Source organism: Equus caballus, chromosome 29 (assembly GCF_041296265.1).
Source record: "Equus caballus isolate H_3958 breed thoroughbred chromosome 29, TB-T2T, whole genome shotgun sequence".
In the NCBI taxonomy this organism is placed as follows: Eukaryota; Metazoa; Chordata; class Mammalia; order Perissodactyla; family Equidae; genus Equus; species Equus caballus.
This window is the reverse complement of record NC_091712.1, coordinates 33,838,666-33,860,364: the sequence shown is the minus strand read 5'-3', so window position 1 is coordinate 33,860,364 and position 21,699 is coordinate 33,838,666. Positions and strand designations below refer to the sequence as shown.

The 21,699-nt window shown below is 40.0% G+C and overlaps 2 protein-coding genes across 4 annotated transcripts in view; both read left to right on the top strand.

Moving 5' to 3' along the window:
* Positions 1 to 3,645, top strand: part of DHTKD1 (dehydrogenase E1 and transketolase domain containing 1) — a 47,712-nt gene extending 44,067 nt beyond the window's left edge. For both annotated transcript variants that reach the window (XM_001499273.6, XM_014737084.3), the window contains exon 17: positions 306 to 3,645. In XM_001499273.6, coding sequence (XP_001499323.3) covers positions 306 to 407 — 102 coding nt within the window. In that variant the 3' untranslated portion in view covers positions 408 to 3,645. The remainder of the gene's footprint in view (positions 1 to 305) is intronic.
* A 3,141-nt stretch (positions 3,646 to 6,786) lies between these two features.
* The window catches only part of SEC61A2 (SEC61 translocon subunit alpha 2), a 26,192-nt gene continuing 11,279 nt past the window's right edge, over positions 6,787 to 21,699 (top strand). The window contains exons 1-6 of one of the 2 annotated variants that reach the window (XM_023631941.2): positions 6,787 to 6,923; positions 8,922 to 8,989; positions 10,349 to 10,414; positions 16,469 to 16,547; positions 20,626 to 20,757; positions 20,880 to 20,989. In XM_023631941.2, coding sequence (XP_023487709.1) covers positions 6,917 to 6,923; positions 8,922 to 8,989; positions 10,349 to 10,414; positions 16,469 to 16,547; positions 20,626 to 20,757; positions 20,880 to 20,989 — 462 coding nt within the window. In that variant the 5' untranslated portion in view covers positions 6,787 to 6,916. The remainder of the gene's footprint in view (positions 6,924 to 8,921; positions 8,990 to 10,348; positions 10,415 to 16,468; positions 16,548 to 20,625; positions 20,758 to 20,879; positions 20,990 to 21,699) is intronic. The other variant, XM_023631942.2, reaches the window with a different exon arrangement.

Genomic DNA, 21,699 nt, shown 5'->3' with positions numbered 1-21,699 from the left:
AAATCATTTTCACATGTAAATAGTTCTAACTTAGGAAACTCTACAGCTAAAACCAACTAATAGTTACTGAACCATAAGGCAAATTCAAGAATTTATCTCACCTTATCATGCCTGGAATTTAGTTAGTAGCTTTTAGTTGTGACATATATCTCCCTCCAATCTATTCTAGGTAGCTAATTATTTTTCCAAGAAAGTGATTTATGGTTAAATAAGCTGACAGAAATTCATGCACCTCCTTGGAGGAACTAAGCAGAGCTCTGATCTTGTCAAAATGTCATTTTCTTTCTTTTCTGCTTCATTGATAGCTGCGTCTGGTGAGCCGACCCCCTTTGCCAGCACCTGCTGTAGGAATTGGCGCTGTTCACCTGCAGCAGCATGAAGATGTCCTCACCAAGACCTTTGCTTGATGAAGTCCTTTGAAGAAATCCTACTGCCTTTTAAGAAAACTGCCACAAAAAGGAAGGCCTTCCTCTCCTCTCTCCTCCTTCTGTCAGGTAACGTGAAAAGACTAGATTCCTCCAGGATGTTGAGATTGATGAGAACAGTTCAACCTGGAATACGTGGAATAGTCAAAGGAATCGTTCATCAATACAGGAACCTGACAAGTACCTTTCATCCTTAAAAGTACACTCGTGTTTATTTTGGTTAGATCTGAGTGAGTTGTGTAGCTAGGTCCTTATCCAGATGTTTTCAGACTCTCCTCTTTCTAATTAACTTTCTATACCCAGGAAAAGTTCTTTAGCCTGAATTTACAGCTACATATAGATTACCTCAATGACTTGCTTGGTGCATGTCACTTTCGTTGATTTTATTCAAAGCCCTGTGGACTACCAATGTGTTCATTTTATGTCGTCTCTGGTGCTGCTTTCCAGCTACTGTGAAAAATGTTTCACCAAACACTGTAGCAAAACTATATTGGTTTGTCTTCTTCAAGATCGTTTTTTCACCCATTATCGTTAAATATAGGTCCTATTAAATATGAATCTCTGGGTGTATGATCCTTTTTTTTTTTTTTTTTGAGGAAGATTAACCCTGAGCTAACATCTGCTGCCACTCCTCCTCTTTTTGCTGAGGAAGACTGGCCCTGAGCTAACATCCGTGCCCATCTTCCTCTACTTTATATGTGGGACGCCTACCACAGCATGGCTTGCCTAGCGGTGCCATGTCCGCACCCAGGATCCTAACCTGCGAAACCTGGGCCGCTGAAGCGGAATGTGTGCACTTAACCGCCGTGCCACTGGGCTGGCCCCTGGGTCTATGATCCTTTTGCATGGTATTATTAAGTTAAGGAGTTTTAGCTACAGTGAAATTGATTTGTGATCTACTTTGCCACGGTATCTTTTTTTCCCTAAATTGTTCTAGCAATGATATCTTGATATTTTTAATTGACTTTCGGTGTCTGACATGGGGATTTCAGCCCTTGGTTAATCAGTCTTGCCTCTGAAAGTCCCTGCTGCGGTGTGATGTTTATTGATGGTATTTAAGGAGCACGTTAACTTTGACGGTGGGAACTTTCCAACACCAGGTACGTGGGGATTTCTAGAAATCACCAACCCACTCCCTTATTCTGAAATTTAACTCAGTACTGGGAGAACAACTGGACAACAGCAAACCATAGCTTGACGTGGCTTGGTGCTGCAGAGGCTCTGTTGTCTACCATTTTTGTGCTGTGACACTGTTCTCAGAAATGATGGGGGAAGTACCGAGCTGCTGGAACGCCCTCTCCACTTTTACTGGCAACTGATGTTGTCTTTCTTTCAGAATCAATGTATAGGTTGTTCTGGCCACAGCAGTAGACTCACGATTCACATCTTAAACGTGTGCATTAGTGTATTGACTTAATATTCTTGTAATATTCACATCCCTTTTTTTCCTATATACCTTAATGCTTCCTCCCTGCGTCAAGCCTTATACATCAGGTAACTCCGCGCCACCCATGTAAATCAGTGAAATTACCAAGGTCTATTTAATGAGAACCCAATGTTGTATAATGAACTATAAAAAAATAAAAGCACAGTATCATTGTTTTCAGATCTCTTGGTTTCTTGAGTTAAAAAATTTCAAAGTCTAGATTTTTTCTTTTAGTTTAGTTTCCGTCTCTCCAGATTTCTAACTTTACACCTCATGTCTGTTGATGGTTTCTTGTTAAATCTTCTCCAACTTGAACCGTGAAATGTGTCTTCTGTATCTTACCCTTCTTGCTGTCAATAACCTCTGACACACGGTCAGCATTTTGAATTACCTTGCAGGAAGGGACCATTTGAAGAATTCCCAATCAAATGCTCCCATAATAAAGCATGGGATAAAAATATTATAATAAAATAAAATAAAAATATTTTACTTTGTTCCTCTTAAAAATTTGATAGTGTGATATTTGTACCCCATTTACATTTATGCTAAATTTCATATTCAATGAAGATAGAGTTCAAATTGGGTATTCAGTGGATAGAAATATTAACAACCATGAAAAAATTTTCATTTTGTTTAAAATGACACATTATTCTTAATAAAATAAAATATTTTTATAAGAACTATTTTGCTTAGTTTCCCTTATTTTCCATACACGTGCTATAAAGAAAAATATTCTAAAGCATAGCCCTTTTTAGTCTGACTGTATTACCTTTGAAGTTTTATTATATTTTAAAATTCATTGGCTGACAATAGAAATAGTATCCCTTTTACAATATTGAGGAAGGGGGGCCAGCCTGGTGGCGCAGCAGTTAAGTGTGCACGTTCTGATTCTCGGTGGCCCGGGGTTCGCCGGTTCGGATTCCACGTGCGGACATGGCACCGCTTGGCAAAAGCCATGCTGTGGTAGGCGTCCCACATATGCAGTAGAGGAAGATGGGCATGGATGTTAGCTCAGGGCCAGTCTTCCTCAGCAAAAACAGGAGGATTGGCAGCAGTTAGCTCAAGGCTAATCTTCCTCAAAAAAAAAAAAATATTGAGGAAGTACACTTTAAAGAAATTAGAGGTTACACTTGAAGGAAGTCACAGATTAAGAAGCAACACTTCTGGGTCTTGAGGTTCCAAAAGCTTTACCGCTATTTCTCTTGGATTTACGTGGATATTTGGTTTTCCTCTTCAGCTTCTCATATAGTTCAGGCTAAAACTATTATATTTTTGGGAAAATAGGACAAAATATTTAAGTCCTCAATATTCATAATACATGATTACACAAATAAACAACTTCTAAATTACTCTAGAGAAGTAGTAATTCATTGTCATGTTTGTATTTAAATCTGATAAAGCACAATCTAAAGCAGACTGTTATTTCCCCATTGCCGATTGCAAAATCAGTTAATTTTGGAAAACTATAGTTGATGTACAATATTAGTTTCTGGTGTACAACATAGTGAATCGACCTTTATATACATCATGAAATGATCACCATGACAAGTCAAGTAACCATCTGCCACCATACAAAGTTATTACAATATTGACTATATTCCCTATGCTGTACGTTACGTCTCCGTGACTTATTTACTTCAGAACTGGAAGTTTGTACTTCTCAATCTCCTTCACCTATTTTGCCCATCCCGCCATCCCCCTCCCCCATGGTGACCACTAATTTGTCCTTCGCATCTATGAGTTCATTTCTGTTATTTAGAAAACTTTTAATAAAAGTATATTCCTTTGCTGTTATTTCCCTGTGTCTTCTTTGACTTATATGGAGAACCAGCTATAATTAAAAAAATAAGAAAGGACCCTATAAGAGTACAATGGTATTTACTCAATAAATAATTATTGGACACCTATGCATACATAGCATTGTTTTGGACTTTAGAAATACACAGAAGTGGGGCCAGCCCCATGGCCAAGTGGCTAAGTTCATGCGCTCTGCTTTGGCGGCCCAGGGTTTCGCCAGTTTGGATCCTGGGCGCAGACATGGCACCACTCGTGAGGCCATGCTGAGGCGGCGTCCCACATGCCTCAACCAGAGGCACTCACAGCTAGAATATACAACTATGTACTGGGGGGCTTTGGGGAGAAGAAGAAGAGGAAGAAGAAAAAAAGAAGATTGGCAACAGTTGTTAGTTCAGGTGCCAATCTTTGGGGGAAAAATAAAGAAATACATAGGAGTAAAGATAAAATGGATTGCCCACTGTCCTCGATGGACTAACAATCTATTTGAGAAGACAAAGCATTTTACACGTAGAGAGGGAGATGTTCTTGTTGGGTGTGCTACAACAATGTGGGAGGTCAAGGTAGAATGATATTCCTGATGTGGATTGGGTGGCATAGTGTGGTTATACAAGCAAAAGTCCTGAGTAGCACATAGTCGTAGAGAGACTGAAGAATATTGGACGGGTAATTTACCAGTTATCTAGTGTGTCAAAACTTATTCCCAGACTCTAACTTGAAACATGGAGCTGTCTCAGAAATAGGCAGGCAAGAGGTACTGGCTACTCTTCTCTTTCTGTCAATAAGATTTTCAATTTACTGCATCTGTATGGAAAGGATGTTATTTTCATGAAATTAGCTCACAATCGACTGTCAAAACTCTATTTAAGTCAACCACTTGCAGGATATTGTAGACACAAAAATTAAGACCCTCCCTGCCATCCAGAAGTTCATGATGGAGTAGGGGAAGTTAGACAAGTATGAAAATGACTAATACAAAGTAGAATGAGGTAAGAACGAAGTCATAGGATGTGAGATTATGACTATGGTAGATTGTATTTTCCAAAAGTCACCAGAGCAGTATTTTGTGTGCCACATGCTCTTCCAGAACCTTGCCATACCTCCATATAGAAGTGGAGTCTATTTCCCTTCCCTCTTGAAATTGAGCAGAACTTTGTGGCTGCCTCTATAAATACAGTGCCCTGAAAATGATGCTGGGTCACTTCCAAGGACATGCCTTGGCACTCAGCTGCCATGTTGTGAGGAAGCCCAGGCCATGTGGAGAAGCCCTGTGGAGGTGTTTGAGCCGACAGCTTCTGCTGAGGTCTTAGCTGACAGCCAGTGTCAAATGCCAGACTTGTGAATGAGTGAGAGAGCCTTTTGATAATTTAAGTCCCCAGCCTTGGAGCTGTCCCAGATGACTCCAAGTGGAGCAGAGACCCATGCAAGCCCAGCCTAAATTGCTGTATGTATATGTGTATGTGTGTGTGCACGTGTATGTATATGTATACAAGTGTGTGCGTATATTCAAAGATAAGCAACGCCAGACACTAATTAAAGTGGTAAAGACAGATTTTAATCCATAATATGCTATTTTAGTAGGGAAAGAGCCCAAAGCGAACTAAACTCAACTTTGATTTGTACAAAGGTGGCTGGAGTTTTAAAAAGAGAGTGAGGGACTAGGGAGAGAGGTGAGTGGGGACTCAGCGTCAGGGGAGTGAAAAATTACAAACAGCTGGAAGGAAGGTTTGGTCCACATGAAACTCATCTGGGTTTGTTAACTGGTGCTTATGGGAATCCGGCTCCTATCCTCCCACAGAGGCTGGGAGACGGAGATGGAGTCCCTATCTTCACGTGTTGGCTGGGACAAACAGTAAATTCTTTTGGCAGCCTTATGCTTTCCTAGGCAGACACTTTAAGGAGGCTAGGGTCATCCTGGGGATGGAGCTGTTAGAAACTATGTTTGCGTTTACTCAACTCTTTACAGGCCTAGTGGAGAAAGGGCTCAGAGGAGCCTGGCTAGAGTGTGGAAGGAGAGAATCTGTCAGTGTGCACACACAAATATTTTCTTTCCTTCTTGGACAGAGATCTAAGCGTTGATGCAAATAATCCATAACCAATCTATAAATCAAAAATTGGGGTGAGTTTATTATGAGCCAGATCTGAGGACCATATAGCCTGGGAGAGTCCTCTCACAAAGGAATGGAGCACTCCGAAGAAGTGAGAGTGTACACAGCAGTTATATACTGTCAAAAAGCATATATCACATATGATTGGATATTTACAACATTTTACAACAGTCACGAGATTACCTAGCTGGCCCAGTGGTTCACACACAGAGCAATTGAACACAGCAGGTAGCAGGTCTGTGGTCTTGAGCTGGGTGGTCACAACAGGTCGGCAATCAATCCCCAGCCTGGGGAGAGACTCTTATGCTTAAGGAAATGACTGGGGGAAGTTACATCTTTATCTTAAAGGGCATTGTTTTTGTCTTTGGGACATAGTAAATACAACGCATGCTTAATGCCACGTCAGGCCCTTTTGGAAAAACAAGGTCAGGCCGAGTTAGTTTTTACCAAATGGCTTCCTCATATACTCCAATATAGCCTATTGCTTGCCATTGATTTATCATAAGCATTAAAACAGATCACTGGATTTGGTGATTATAGGTCGTTAGTGACCTTTGAAATAGCTTGTTTCAGCAGACGTTAGAACAGAAGTTAGCTTGCAGGATTTTAAAATTTGAGTAAGGAAAATAAATTTTAAGGGCCTTCTATGTGTCAACCTCTAAGCAGTAGAGAGTGGAGAGTTCATAAGCTGTTAACTAGAGACAAAGGGTCACAAATTTTTGAAAACTTCCAATAAGATGGAAGCAAAATAAAAAGGCGGTTTGGGTGAGACGGGCTCTCGTGCGGTTCACCCCAGGCCTGGGGACCCAACGGCGGCCCGCGCTCCTCGGCCGGTCTTTGGCCTGGGCCGGCTGCGGCGGTGAAGGAAACGGCCACCGCCTGACACGGAGCTCGGGGTTGGGGGACGGCCCCGGCGTCGCAGAAGCTGCAGGCTCCCAGCCGCGCCGCGCACGCCACCGGGAGCGCCAGCGGTGTCCATGGCAACGCGGCGGACGTTGGCGGCGCCGCGTCAGGGGGCGGGGCCGGGCGCGCGGGTCACGTGACGTGGGCGGAGCCTGCGCGGGGCCGGCCGGAGCGCGTCGGGAGCGGGCGCCGGGGCCGGAGCCGAGGGAACCGAGCGAAGGCCGCGCCGAGGCCGCCGGGTCCCGCCGGCCGCCGCCGCCATGGGCAGTGAGTAGCGGCGGCGCGGCTCTGGCCCGGGGCGCGCGCTCCGACGGGCTGCGAGCGGAGGGGCGGGCGGCCGCTCGGGGTCGGGCGGCGGGCGGGCCGGGGGCTTCCGCCGACGCTCCTGCCTCCGTGCGGGGCCTCCCGGGGCGGCCCGGAGGCCCGGGGTCTGCGCTCCGTGGGTGGCGAGGAGCGGAGGGCGGCGCGGGGAGCCCGTTGGTTTGGAGGGCGGGGAGTTAGGGACCTGGGCGAAACCTGGACCACTTTTAATTTTTCAGGAGCTTGGAAGCTCCTATTTTTATTCTCAAATCACCCTTCCTCGGCATATGAGTTGGGATGAATAAAAGCCCCGGACTTGTTTAATTTTTGGAAAAGTGATGCATGGCGTGTATTTTAGGGGAGGAAGGGAGTGCGATCGGTAGCATAGCGTTTTTTCTTAAAATTATCGTTTCAGTCCTTGTGTAGCGTTGACTGAAAACTCACTGTCTGTAAGGTTGCATAAGCCCTAGGGACAAGGCCTTGTATTATGGCATCTTCAGAGGGCCCTCTCCGAGACACTCACCACCGCGTATGTTCGTATATATACTTACATAGCTGCCCGGATGTTTGTTGAATGAATAACTGCAAACCCCAGCTGTGCACCCATTGGCCAACTAGTGGACATTTGGGGGAAGCTAGAAAGGAGGTAGAGGAGACCCCTGGCCTTGAATTTACGGTGTCACGGGTAAAAAATTCTGCAACACAAGTGGCAGCAAAAGCACTGCTTGACCATGAATGCTCCTACACAGATGATCATAAAATGCCAACAAATCTGGGAAGGTGGCTTGGATCGAGGTGGAAAAGAGAGAAAGGGGATCTAGGAAGTTTCGTGATGTGATTGGTGTTTGTTTTACATTAGAGATGAATGCTTTCCTAATTCAAATTTAATTTGCAAATAGTCTGCACTGGTACTTGGGTAACAAACATCTGCCCTTGAGAATTTCTGAATTCTTCTATCAAACATTGGTGACTGCCATCATTTTCAGAGGTTTTGTAAAAAGATAGTGTAGTCACCTTTCTGGGCAACTGCCGAGGTGTAATTACTCATGTCCGTTTTAAAACAATTTCGTGGTGGTAGTGTACAGATTCCAGTGTCTGCAGGGGAAGGTGATCATCGCTTATGGCTAGTTGTGGCTTCTTGTGTTTCTGCACGTTACAGACACTGGCGGACTGAGAGATTGTCGTCTTCGGCCTCCAGTTCTTTGGTAGGACTTGACTTAAACCGTGCCAGAAGATAGTGTCTATCCTTAAAGAACTTTTATCTTTACTTTTGTATATTATGAGTTGTCTGGAAAGACAATGCTTCCTAATGAAATGTAAGTGTCATTCTCTGGGCTGATTATTGTACGTATACAAGTACTTTGAGATCCTTACGTGGCAGAGCGATCAAGCAATGAATAGTGACATAATGAAACCAAGTAGGGATTGTAGGGTTAAAAAAGCCGTCTATAGGGGGTGATTCCATGATCTTTCTCACCTGCGCATGTCAGCATCTTTCCGTCTAAATTAAGTCCGTTCTCTCGTTTCAGCCCATTTCTTGTTCTGCTTTCTTCCTCTGTTTCTTCTCTGATATGTCCTGTTTTCTTCTATAATGCATTGTCTTGCGGTAACATAATAGACTGTGTTTGCTCTTTTTGATGTAACGATGCTCACTGAATGGTTCCTTTTCTGTGTGTATAAAAGGGCTGGATACAAGCATGAGGAAGCAAAATCGTGGTGAAAGGATTCTTGTCTTACTTTGCTTTTGCTGACTAGCCCTTAAACCTTTTGGCTTCTTTTGTCCCTTGAATTATTTCTCTTCCCGTATATATTTGAAATGGAGAGTGTTATGATTAATTGATTTTGGAGGTGGGGATGGGATGGATTGCCAGTAAAAGAGAACATTTGTATGTGATTCTGCAGAAAGTTACCTCTCTTCTTTAAAACTTTGTAATAGGGACATTTATTCTTTTCTTTTTTAAACAGTCAAATTTTTAGAAGTTATCAAACCTTTCTGTGCAGTTCTACCAGAAATTCAGAAACCTGAAAGGAAAGTAAGTATCATATTTTAGTAATATAGAGGGCAGCTAAGTGACTTATTCTGCTAAACTAGCAGAATTGATTTAGTCTCCCCAACCCTTTTCTAGTTGTTAATAGGAAAAATATTACCTGCTCCTCCTCCTTGTAAGAGGCACAAAATGAGTAAAACTAGTATAGACCTGTTTAAATCTAGATAGGTTCTCTCATGGTTTCAAAAATGACTGTTCTTTAAGTGGTGACATTTGCAAACCAAGTGTTTCTTTGGCCCGTGTGTTAGATAAGATACGGTATTCTCCTGTGGGTAGTGGTCCACTGCGCTGTGAACGACCCAGTCCACTGGGTCAGTTTCAATGCATACAACTGTTTTACATAAATGAATTGCATTTGTGCAAGTCTATAGCCCCCATTTCTTGATTCGTTCAATGCAAAGAGCAGTCACAGCCATGCGTTCAGGAGCTGTTGTGCCACATGAAATTGTGCTTCCATCATTGTGCACGTTTGGAGTGAAGGTATTTAAATTCCAGAAATATCGTTAGTCCCCAGCTGGCCAGGTCCCAGACATTTTTCTTTGTACTTGTGATTTCTCACGAAACTAACAGGAATAGGGACATAGAAAGAGATAAGTAAAAATTTTGTTAAACTATTTTATTTAGAAGTATATATATATTTTTTATTGCTTTGAGGTTATAAAAATAGTTGTTCCAATTACATGTCAGACATCCCAAGAAACTCTTTTCATATTCCATGAAATATTCATATAATAATATTATAGGCACTCCTAGCTTTCCACAGTACTGGGTTAACTGAAATATGTGCGTATCGGGTCTGTGTCTTGCTTTTCAACTTTTTCAGTGAACACAGTACAGTGTGATGAGGCCACCCTATGTTTAGATCACTTAATTCTTGGGGACCGGCCCCGTGGCCGAGTGGTTAAAGGTCCACGTGTTCAGTTTCAGGGGCCGGGGTTCACAGGTTCCGATCCTAGGTACGGACCTGCTCCACTCATCAGCCACGCTGTGGAGTCATCCCACATACAAAGTAGAGGAAGATTGGCACAGATGTTAGCTTGGGGCTAATCTTCCTCAAGGAAAAAAAAAAAGAGGAAGATTGGCCACAGATGTTAGTGATGTTAGTTCAGGGCAAATCTTTCTCACCAAAAGAAAAAAATCATTTCTTGGAAAAGTAAAGAAAGCTATGTTTGAGAAGTTCAGCTGTTTGCTTTAGCTGCTACTAACTAGGGTGAGAGTATTTTAAGAGTAAATAATAGGAGCATGTCATGATGGGGAATGTGGGTTATGCTTTAATATGGATTTTTGCTTTCTATTTACTGTTTCTTGGTTTTGATTGACCATTCTTTATATTTTGCTGTGCAGATCCAGTTTAGAGAGAAGGTACTATGGACTGCTATAACTCTCTTCATTTTCTTAGTATGTTGTCAGGTATGTAACCATAATAGTAAATAAATGTCTGTACTGTTGTTCTAAGGTTTGGTTGGTTAGAATTTGAGAACTTTATTTTAGTTAAAATAACAAATACACTGAATTATTTTAAGCATCATTATTTTTAATCTGAGTTGATAGTGAAAATTAATCTTATTTTTTCTGTTTTCCTCTTAGTTTTCAGTTAATGATCTTTATCCATTTTTTTCTTGAGTTTTTGTTCTTACTGACTTATGACAGATTTTTGTATATAAAAGTGTTAAACCTTTGTCATATATGTTGCAAATATTTTTTCCATTTTGTTTGCCTTTAATCATGTTGTAAATAGCATGAATTAATTTAAAAATCCCAAGAACCCAAATTCTAGAATCCCAGGGATATTCTCTGTTTATAAATTGATAAAATTCAATGATGCTTTTTAATAAAATTTTGCAGAGATTAAGTTCATAAAATGATAAAGATGTGAGCTGTCATCTCACAGGGTTGTTGTGAGAATTAAAATAGATCATTTAGGTGAAAGTTTTTGGAGGATTTTGAAAAGCTATGGAAATACATATTAGGAATTAAAAAAAATTGTATTAGGAAGCAGTAGAACAGATTAAGTATGTAATCTGGGAAAAAGCCAAATGTATTTTTTGAAAAGTGAAATGATTTGATCATTAAAATATTTTACTACCGTACTTAGTTTAAAATTGTTTTGGGTGGTCAGGGAGAGAGAACTTTTAAAGAATACAGAAGAGTATAGAGAAAAAACAATCATTCGTATTCCTACCATCTACTTTTAACATATTGGAAATTTCTCTTCCCTCCGTTAAAGTAAAAATCAACTTTATGAAGGTATAATTTATGTATGGTAAAATACACCCATTTTTTTATTTTTTTATTTTTTTTTTTTAAAGATTTTATTTTTTCCTTTTTCTCCCCAAAGCCCCCCGGTACATAGTTGTGTATTCTTCGTTGTGGGTTCCTCTAGTTGTGGCATGTGGGACGCTGCCTCAGCGTGGTCTGACGAGCAGTGCCATGTCCGCGCCCAGGATTCGAACCGACGAAACACTGGGCCGCCTGCAGCGGAGCGCGCGAACCCAACCACTCGGCCACGGGGCCAGCCCCAAATACACCCAGTTTTTAAGTGTACATTTTGAGGAGTTTTGACAAATGTACGCACCCACGTCCCTACTACCTCAGTGGATATAGAACATTTCTGTCACTCCAGAAAGTTCCCTGTAATCTTTCTTAGTCACTCCCCACCTCACCTCCAGTCCTAGGCAACCACAGATCTGCTTTCCTCGCCTATGATTTAATTTATCTTTTCCGGAGTTTCATATGAATGGAATCGTAGAATGTTACTCCTTAGTGTCTGGCTTCGTCATCCTCAGCTTTTTGAGATTCATCCATGTTGTTGGTATAGCAGCAATTCCTCCCTTTTTATTTCCGAGTAGTGTTCTACTGTGTAGCAGAATTTGTTCATCTCTTTGCTTGTTGGACATTTGGGTTGTTTCCAGATTTTGGCTACAACAGATAAAGTTACTGTGAACAGTGCTGTACAAGACTTTCTGTGGATCTTTGTTTTCATTTCTCTTGGGTGAACACCTACGCGTAGAATTGCTGGATTGTGTGGTAGATACATGTTCAGCTTTGTAAGAAACTGTCAAACTCTCTTCCAAGTCGTCACCCCTTTTATATTCCCACCAGCTGTGTGGAGGAGTTCCGGTTGCTCTGCCCCCTTGCCTGCTCTTGGTACTGTTGAGCCTTTGAGTATTAGCCATTCTAATGGGTGTGGTTGTAATTTGCGTTGCCCTGATAAATGATATTGAACAAGTTATTCATGTACTTACTGGGTATCTGTTTTTCTTTTGTAAAGTGTCTTTTTCAAATCTTTTACCCATTAAAAAATTGCATTATTGTCTCGTTATTGATTTATGTGCATTTTTTTATATTTTCTGGATACCAGTCCTTGTGAGATAAATATATTGTGAATAGTTTTCTCCTAGTCCATGACTTACCTTTTCATTTTCTTAACAATATCTTTTGAAGAGCAGAAGTTTTTAATTTTGATGAAGTTCAGTTCATCTTTTTCTTTGATGGCTCATAGTTTTTGTTTCCTATCTAAGAAATTTTTGCCTGTTCTAAGGTTGTGAAGATTTTCTCCCGTGTTCTTCTAAATATTTTCCAGTTTTAGCTTGTATGTTTTGGTCTATGGTCTGTTCCAAGTTAATTTTTGTGTGCAGCATGAGGTGAGGTTGGGGTTCATTCTTGTCTGCATAGATAGCCAGTTGTTGAAAAGGCTGTAGCGTATAAGCATGGATCTGTTTCTCTACTTTCTCTTCTATTCCGTTGATCTTGAGTCCATCTTTACGGTAAACCACACTGTTTTGATTACTGTAGCTTTGTGCTAAGTCCCATAGTCAGGATGTAAAAGTCCTCCAACTTTGTTCTTTCTTTTCAAGGTGGTTTTGGCTATTCTAGGTTCTTCGTATTTCCATATAAATTTTAGAATCAGCTTATCAGTTGCTATAAGGAAGCCTGCTAGGATTATGATTTGTATTGCTTTGAGTTTATAGATCAATTTAGAGAGAATTAACTGACTTGACAATATTGAATCTTCTACTCCAGGGGTCAGCAAACATTTTTCTGTAAATGGCTAGATAGTATATACTTTAAGTTTTGCAGCTAGAACCCAAGAACTTGAGAAGAAGAAACATAACTCAAAGAAAAGTGTGTCATTTGTTAGACTGTTTGATGCAATAAATTAATTTACGCATTTTGTGTTACTTTTCTTTTTTTCCTCTAATAGTTTACATAGTTGCGAAACTGGGTCTTTTTGTCTTCCTCACGCTTAGGCCGTTCTGCCCAGTGCTGGTCATTTCTTGATTCTCTTTTCGCTGAATCTCAGGAGGTTTATTTTCCCCTGCCAGCCACAGTTTAAGGGTTTGGGGTTTCCTGTTCTACCCAGTTTTCTTGAGCTCCAGGGAATGGTGGGAGCTGAGATAAATGCAGTGGATGCTACTTGGGCTCTGCTCTCTCTTTCTTCTTGAGGTTTCCGTTAAATGTCTTGTGAAGGTTCTCACCACCTGACCGAGGAGGGCTCCATTCCGTTCCTGACTTCAGATTGTTCCTGGTTCCCAGTTTAGTATAGATCTCTAATTGTCGTTGCACCAGAGAGAGCCCCGTTGCTCACTTCTCTCATCCATTTCTTCTCAGCTGCTGTTTCTGCTCCCTCCTTGCCAAAGGAGGCAAACAGATAAGGATATTTCTGCAGCCTGCTCTTCTCCAGATGTGGAATTTTGTGGGAATTCTGAGGATTCTGTTGCCTTCCCATTGTGCTGGTTTGGAGCAGCATTATGCTGAGTCTCTCTACCCTCAATTGTCTGTTTTCTCCTCCCCATGACCACCAGTGCTTCAATTTTATGATCCCTCTCCTTGTTTGGCTGCTTTATGAGTTTTTTTTTTCTTTTTCCTTAGTTTTTTTTCATTTATGTTAGCTTTTACTGTTGTTAAAAAACCAAAATTTGGGGCCGGCCCAGTGGCACAGCAGTTAAGTTTGCACGTTCCGCCTTGCGCGGCCTGGGGTTCGCTGGTTCTGATCCCGGGTGCAGACATGGCACCACTTGACAAGCCATGCTGTGGTAGGTGTCCCACATATAAAGTCGAGGAAGATGGGCATGGATGTTAGCTCAGGGCCAGCCTTCCTCAGCAAAAAGAGGAGGGTTGGGAGCAGTTTGCTCAGGGCTAATCTTCCTCAACAAAACAAAACAAAACAGAAAATTCCCTTGAGTAAATTTGAAGACCCAATTGGCTTTATTAAATAATTCATGAATCAGGCAGTATCTCTTCTGGGGAGCAGAGAGATACCCCGAGGGATTACACAACCTGGAAGGCTTTTATAGTGAGGAGGGTGGGACAAGGAAGGGAAGTCATCAGCAAGGAGAGAATGGAAGTTCATCAGAGGATAGTAAAAAGTTCCGGTGGCGAGTTCATTGGCTGAGATGCGGCCTTTTCCGTCGGGTGAGTCTGTTGCTGAGCAAGAAGGAAGTCTTCCTCCTGCTGGAGTATTAAAGTATTGCTCTTCCTGTTTGGGAGTGCAAGGTCCTCCTCTGTTTGGGGTCAGTAGTTGACCACAAATGGTAGGGCGTGAGAGCTCCCTCTACAGGTCTTCCCAACTCATTTGTTAATTTTACACGTTTTTAAAAATGTGTTTTCTCATGGATTGAGATGGGAAATTCTGTGACTTAATTGCAGCTTGCCCTCTTAGCCCAGAAATTTCTTGCTTGGTTATCAGTTCCCACTACCTTTGGAAATCCCTAGTGCTGATTCTCTGTTTGTCCATCTGATCAGTTCAGGGTTTCCATTAAAGCGTAGAATACTTGTTTCTCTAAAGTACTATACTGTAGTTTGTCAAATTGAAACTGATTATTATATGTCATATAATAAAAAAGCCTGGAACTCCCCAACTGTGACAGTCATAGAAAATAGCTCCTGTTGCTGCCCAGCGATTGTCGTACATGATCCTGTAGCTATGGAATTTACTAAGAGGAACACAATTAGACACTGATAATAATAATCATCCTGCTGAGTAGAGGAAAGGAGGGAATACCATTACTTATGGGAGGTTGGCTAACAACTTCTTGTTCAGTATCCCACAAAGCATCCAATTGTGGAGGTAATGCCTGTCTCTATCGTGCACAATTAAGGAAAGTAATTTGACTGACTGGCCTCTCTCCCACTTATGGAATATTGTGATATGGACCATCCTGTAGTGTGAATTGTTTTTTATATGACAACTTCCTTCCTCCTTTTCTCTCACATTAGCTGAAGAGTGTTTGTAGCTATAGGGTGCACTTATATTCATGCTTCTTATATTACTGGTTTTGCCACCCAGCTAATAAATTCAGACATCCAAAGAGGTTTAGGTTGACAAATGGGTTGTTTAAAATTGCTGGCAGCATCTTTTGGAGCTGTTTTTCTTGTTAAATCAGCTTCGTATAGAGATTTGGAAATTATGAATGTATTTGTCTTCGTGTCTGATGCCCACATGGTGAGGGAGGGGATATGTCCTAATCATGGGTCATATAATAGGAAGCATTCTTAAGTTAAGGTTTTTTTTTTTCCTGATTAAAAAGTAATATGTGCTCATTATAGAAAATTTGATAAATACTGAAAATAATAATAAAGAAGAAATCAACCACAATCCCACTACCTTCAGATAATCACTCAAGATTTTAAAAAATATTTACAGCTATTTTTATCTTCTGTACGTATTTTTACAGTGTTGGACTTGTACTTTATTTATACAGTTTTGTACCTTTCTTTTTATACCAGCGCTTCTCAACAATGGCACTTAATTTTAGTCTGCATACTTCTTTGTTGGGGGGTGGTGTCCCATGCATTGTGGGATGTTTGGCAGCATCCCTGACCTCTCCCCGCTAGATGCCAGTAGCATCCCCCCTCAAGCTGTGACAGCCAAAAATGTCTTCAGATATTGCCAAATGTACCCCGGGGGACAACACTGCCCCAGGTTGAGAACCACTGTTTTATACTTAATGTTACAGTGTAAGCACTTCCTCGTGCTATTACAGGCTTCGTAAGTATAATTTTTACTGTCTGCGTAATATTCCACCATATATCATCTTCAGTCTTATATTTGGAGTGTGACCTTGGCTGTCATTAGTACCCATAGCTTTGCAAAATTATTCTCCGACTAGGTAGATATATCCTATAATCTGCTGATAGGAGTATTTTTTTTAATTGTAAAAAACACATAACATAAAATTTAGCATCTTTTTAAGTGTCCAGTTGAGTAGTTAAGTACATGCACATTGTGCAATAAATCTCCATACTGATAGGAGTATTTACTAGTGACATGCTGTAAATAATGATTTCTGTTGTTTTATTTTCATTAAAGAACTTTATCTTTAAGATATGCCTGTTTTGTTATAGAACATGAAAGCTGTGGTTTTTTTAAGTATTGCAAATATTAAGAGAATACTTTATAAATTAAGTTCAAGCTTAATTTGTATAATGCATTTTTATAAAATATTTTATGTAATATTATAGATACCACTATTTGGAATCATGTCATCAGATTCTGCAGATCCTTTCTACTGGATGAGAGTTATTCTTGCATCCAACAGAGGTATGTACTTCTTTTCTTTTGCCTCTATCCTAGTACTGACATCAAATAGATCTGAAAATGTGGAAACCACTATTTTTCAATTTCTGCGGAGGGGAGAGGATATGGTAAAAGAAACTCATTGCCTACAAGAGAGCAGTATGTAAATAATTATAAAACTGTGCATGTATTGTAATAATAGACATATATACAGAGATAGAGGTGCAACAGAGAACAGCTCTGTCCGGAACTTCAGTTCTCCATCCTTTTATGGTCCATGCTTTCTCTGAGAATCTAATTCATTTTATGTAACAAAAATGCATATATACTCATACTCATAGATTTTTCATGGAATCTCAGGAGATTCGTGGGCCCTCTGAAGTCTGTCCTTGGGTTTTTTGTGGGACTGAAAGCCCCTGATGTGCGGTGTCAGAGAGGAGATGATGCTGGCAGAGCGTTTAAATTGGAGCTCAGCCTGTGAGCCATGGCAGGGGGGAAGCCTGAGGAACGCATGCACGCGCAGGGCAACATGAGGCAGTCTGGGAACTTTGGGTAGAGGTGCTGGTCGGGGAGGCTGAAGAGGTCAGTAGGGCTGCATCGTGAGAGGGTTTTTTTGGTAATTCTTTTTGATTAAAGTAATATTGATTTACTATAAAAAATGCACTGACATTTATATACAGATTTATCTAAAGGTGAAAATGAAAGTCTTGCTTCTCAGGGGTAACTCCTGGGAAGATAATAGATTGGTGAATATCCATCCAGATCTTTTCTCTGCATATACATTGATGTATATAAATTTATTTGCTTTTTTTAAAATAAAACATAAGATATAGTATATAACTATTCGGCTACTTGGTGTGTTTACTTAATATGTTGGATGACCTATTTGTTTAATGGCCATGTATGGTTCCATTTTATGGCTATGCCATGATTTATTGAACCATTCATTCAGCAGGTATTTATTGTTCTTACGATGTGCCGAGCTTTGTGCTAGGTGCTGAGATTAAGGCAGTGGTCAAGACAATGTCCCTGTTGTCACGGAGTTCATATTAGTCTATTTGGGAAGGTAGACTCTACATGAAGTATATTTTGGGAGTGAGAAGGGACATTTGGACAGAGACTTGCAGGATATGAGAGAGAAGCCTGTGGGAAGATGTAGAGGAGGAACATTCTAGGGAATAGCAAGTGCAAAGGTCCTGAGGTACAAGTGTGTTTGATATGTTCAGAGAACAATAAGGAAGGCAGTGTGGCCAGAAGAAAAGGAAAGGGGAAATGTGGTGGACATGACATTGCGAATAAGTCCAAGAGCCAGATCACGAAGGGCTTGTAGATAAAGTAAGGCCTGTATTTTAAGTATGGTTCCAGGCCTCTTCTGTCATGCATTCAGTGTTTTTTCCCAACTTTATATCATTATAACCAGTGCTACCACAAATGCTATCACACTCTTCAGTAATTTTTTTTTTTTTGCTGAGGAGATTGGCCCTGAGCTGACATCCATTGCCCACTTCCTCTTTTTGCTGAGGAAGATTAGCCCTGAGCTAACATCAGTGCCCATCTTCCTCGATTTTGTATGTGGGACACTGTCACAGCATGGCTTGATGAGTGGTGCATAGGTCTATGCCCAGGACCCAAACCTGCTGACCCCAGGCCACCAAGTGGAGCATGCAAACTTAACCACGATGCCCCTGGGCCGGCCCCTTCTGTAATTTTTTAATAGAATCAATTTCTAGAAGTTTAACTGTTTGTTTATAATGCATATACACTTATATACACTTAAATTTCTGATAGATAATTCTAAATTATCTTCCCAAAGGGTTATGTTATTTTACGCACTCAGCAATGGTATATGAGAATGACCGTTTCTCTTCCAGTAGTGGATGTATTATTAGTCTTTTAGTGTTTGTCAGTCAGACAGGTAAAAATTGGTATCTGTTATTTAATATGTATTTCTCTCTATATAGTGAGCTTAAACATCATTTTCTATTTTTATTGAATATTTGTATTTCTTCTATGAGTGGACTTATTATAAGTGGTAGAAAATTACTGGCTAGTTTAAGCACAAAAATGGAATTTATCAGAAGGATCCTGGCTATTTTTGTCGTCTAAAGAAGAGGTGGAACAGCTCAGCCTTGTGGGAGGGAACCAGGGCAGCTGTTGGACTCGGGCAGGAGGGGAGCCTTTCCTCAGTGATTTAGCTCCAGCGGCTCCTGGGTTCTTTGGTTCTTCGGTTCAGAATTCCAAGTTACCAGCATTTACACCAGCCTCCATCAGCTTCGGTTAGAGTTTCAGGGTTACACAGTACAAATTTGGGTGCTTGAATCCCCTTCTTTTTTTTTTTCAAAGATTTTATTTTTCCTTTTTCCCCGCAAAGCCCCCGGGTACATAGTTGTATATTTTCAGTTGTGGGTCCTTCTAGTTGTGGCATGTGGGATGCCGCCTCAGCACGGCCTGATGAGCGGTGCCATGTCTGTGCCCAGGATCCAAACCCACGGAACCCTGGGCCACCGAAGCGGAGCACGCGAACCCAACCACTCGGCCACGGGGCGTGCCCCTGGGATCCCCTTCTTGGTTGTTGGTATTTTCCTGAGAAAGAGCACTATTGGGAGCAGCCCCACCATGTCTCTCCCCTACCTTTTCCTGTTGGTTTGTTAAAGTTTTAATTGATTGGTAAGAACTCTTTGCATATTAGAGATATGAGCTCCTTGTCATTTGTGTTTGAATGTTTTCCTTTTAACTATTATGCTGTCTTTTGCCACATGGAAGTTTCATAGTTGTATCTAATCATATTGTCCATTTTTTCGTTGTTGTTTCTAGGGTTTTTGTCATGCTTATTAGAAAGGCTTTTTCTTTTCCAGGATTTATAAGCATAGTCACTTCTAGTACTTTTGTCATTTGCCTTTTATAGTTAAATTTTCTATACATTCGGCCTTTATTTTGATGTAAGGCATGAGGTAAGGAATCTAGTCTTAATTTTCTGTAAACAGCCAGTCATTTGCCATGGCCCTTCTTTTCCCTACTGAGTCAAAGTGCCATCCTATATGAAATTTTTACTAACGCTTGATTGGATTTATTTTTTGAACTAGATCCATTTGACAGTTATAAATTTTGGTGATTTGACTTAAAAAAAAAATCTATCTACCAACCTACCTGCTTACTAGTTTTAACAATAAGAAACGTTTTTATCTCTTACTATTGAAGAAGTATCTGAGAAGACATGAAGAATCCTCCTAAGAAGGAATCTTTTCTCATACTAAGGGCACCTTTTCAGCATTGATTAGACCAGGATTTGAGGTGATGTGACAGGATGACCAATGGACACACAGTCTTCACCATGTGGAATTACTTAGTTCTACATGTTGCCTTACACATGTGGCATTTTGGTTTTCTTTTTTTTCACTGCAAATGAAGTACATATTTCCTGTAAAGAAAAGCTTAGAAAATAGAGAGGCAAAAAAAAGAAAAGAAAAGAAAAATCACCCATAATTCCACTGGATAAAAATAACAATATAAACATCTTAACAACCAGACTAAAATAATAGGAAACCATTTTACCACTTGAATATTAAATGAAATCAGACTATGCACACTATTTTCAAATTCTTTTTGCTATCCACTGTATCATGAATATTTTTCATGCCACTAAAGATTCTACAACATTGATTTAGGTGACTTTCTATGTAATTTTAGATTTTGCATTAAAAGAGTCACAAATATTCTAAGTGTTTTTATTAACTTGGTATTAATTTTTGGGCTTGGTATGTCATTTTTTTATTTTGCATTAAAAAGTTTATTAAAAATAATGATTTGGACATTAATCTTGAAAGATTTCGAAGGATTTCTTTAACATTTTAAGTTTAGAATTTACAGAAATTTACATTTTTATAGCATTTATAGTAATTTTGATGCAATACATTGTTGCAAGATTGTGTTGATGAATGAGAATTTTTTAGCAATTGATGCTTAGCAATTGATGATGTCAAAAATTTGCTTGTTGACATTTAAGCATGTATTTTAGTAGATATAATCAAGGACTGAGATGCTTGTAAATTAATCTGCAGTGGGTACAGTAAAGATTATTTACTTCTTCCTCCTTCCTTTACAGGAACTTTAATGGAATTGGGTATCTCCCCAATTGTAACATCTGGCTTGATTATGCAGTTGTTAGCTGGAGCCAAAATCATTGAAGTTGGAGATACACCAAAAGATAGAGCTCTGTTCAATGGAGCCCAGAAACGTGAGCATTAATACAGTTAAAGAGCCTTTTCCAAATTTGAGAATTTTGTGGTAAAGATGTTTTTCTAGTCTTTTTTGTCTCTGGTTGTAAGCATGTATTCCTTTTCCCCTAATTTTTGTCAGTATTTGGTATGATCATTACCATTGGGCAAGCCATTGTGTATGTCATGACGGGCATGTATGGGGATCCTGCAGAAATGGGGGCTGGAATCTGTCTCCTGATCATCATTCAGGTAAGAAATCCGATTTTTCATATGCAGAGAGAGCAGTTTGATCTCTTTTTTCTTTTCTAACAATTCTTTAGGTGATTGATATATTCATTTTCTTACTTCTGAATTATTTTATTTAATTATAATATTTTGATTGTTGAAGTGACATGTATAAATTGTGTTGATGTAAAAATTTAAAATTTATTGTAATAGCTCATAGCTGCACAATGTAAAGAATTATGGATCACCTGTATTTCATTGATTCTAAGATGCCTATTTTTCACATTTTGATGTCTCTGGAATCAGCATTTGTTCTTACAGTTGATAGTGTCCTACAGTTGCCATCAGCAGGCGGCAGTCACGATAGGAGTCATCACTTGTGTATGTGTGTCACCTTGGTCACAGCTGTTCATATTGTCACTACATCACTTGTTTATGCATTCTTGATATAACTGTTTAATTGTTGTTTAAAATGTCATCCAAAAATCTGCTGTGATTTGTTATTGAAACTAAAAGTTATTGTGTGTACACAAAGGCACAGAAAAGAGCAAGCTAGTGATAAACATCTATGTCTAAGTTTAAAATAACTTTTTTTGTAAGTAGAAAATAAAAATTCTTTGTAATAAGTTGTGTCTTAGTTTAACTGGCAGTATGTTTTTCTTTCTTAGTGGTACACAAAGTAATGGCATTACGAATAATATCTTACAGTAAGTGAAATACCATATAAACACATG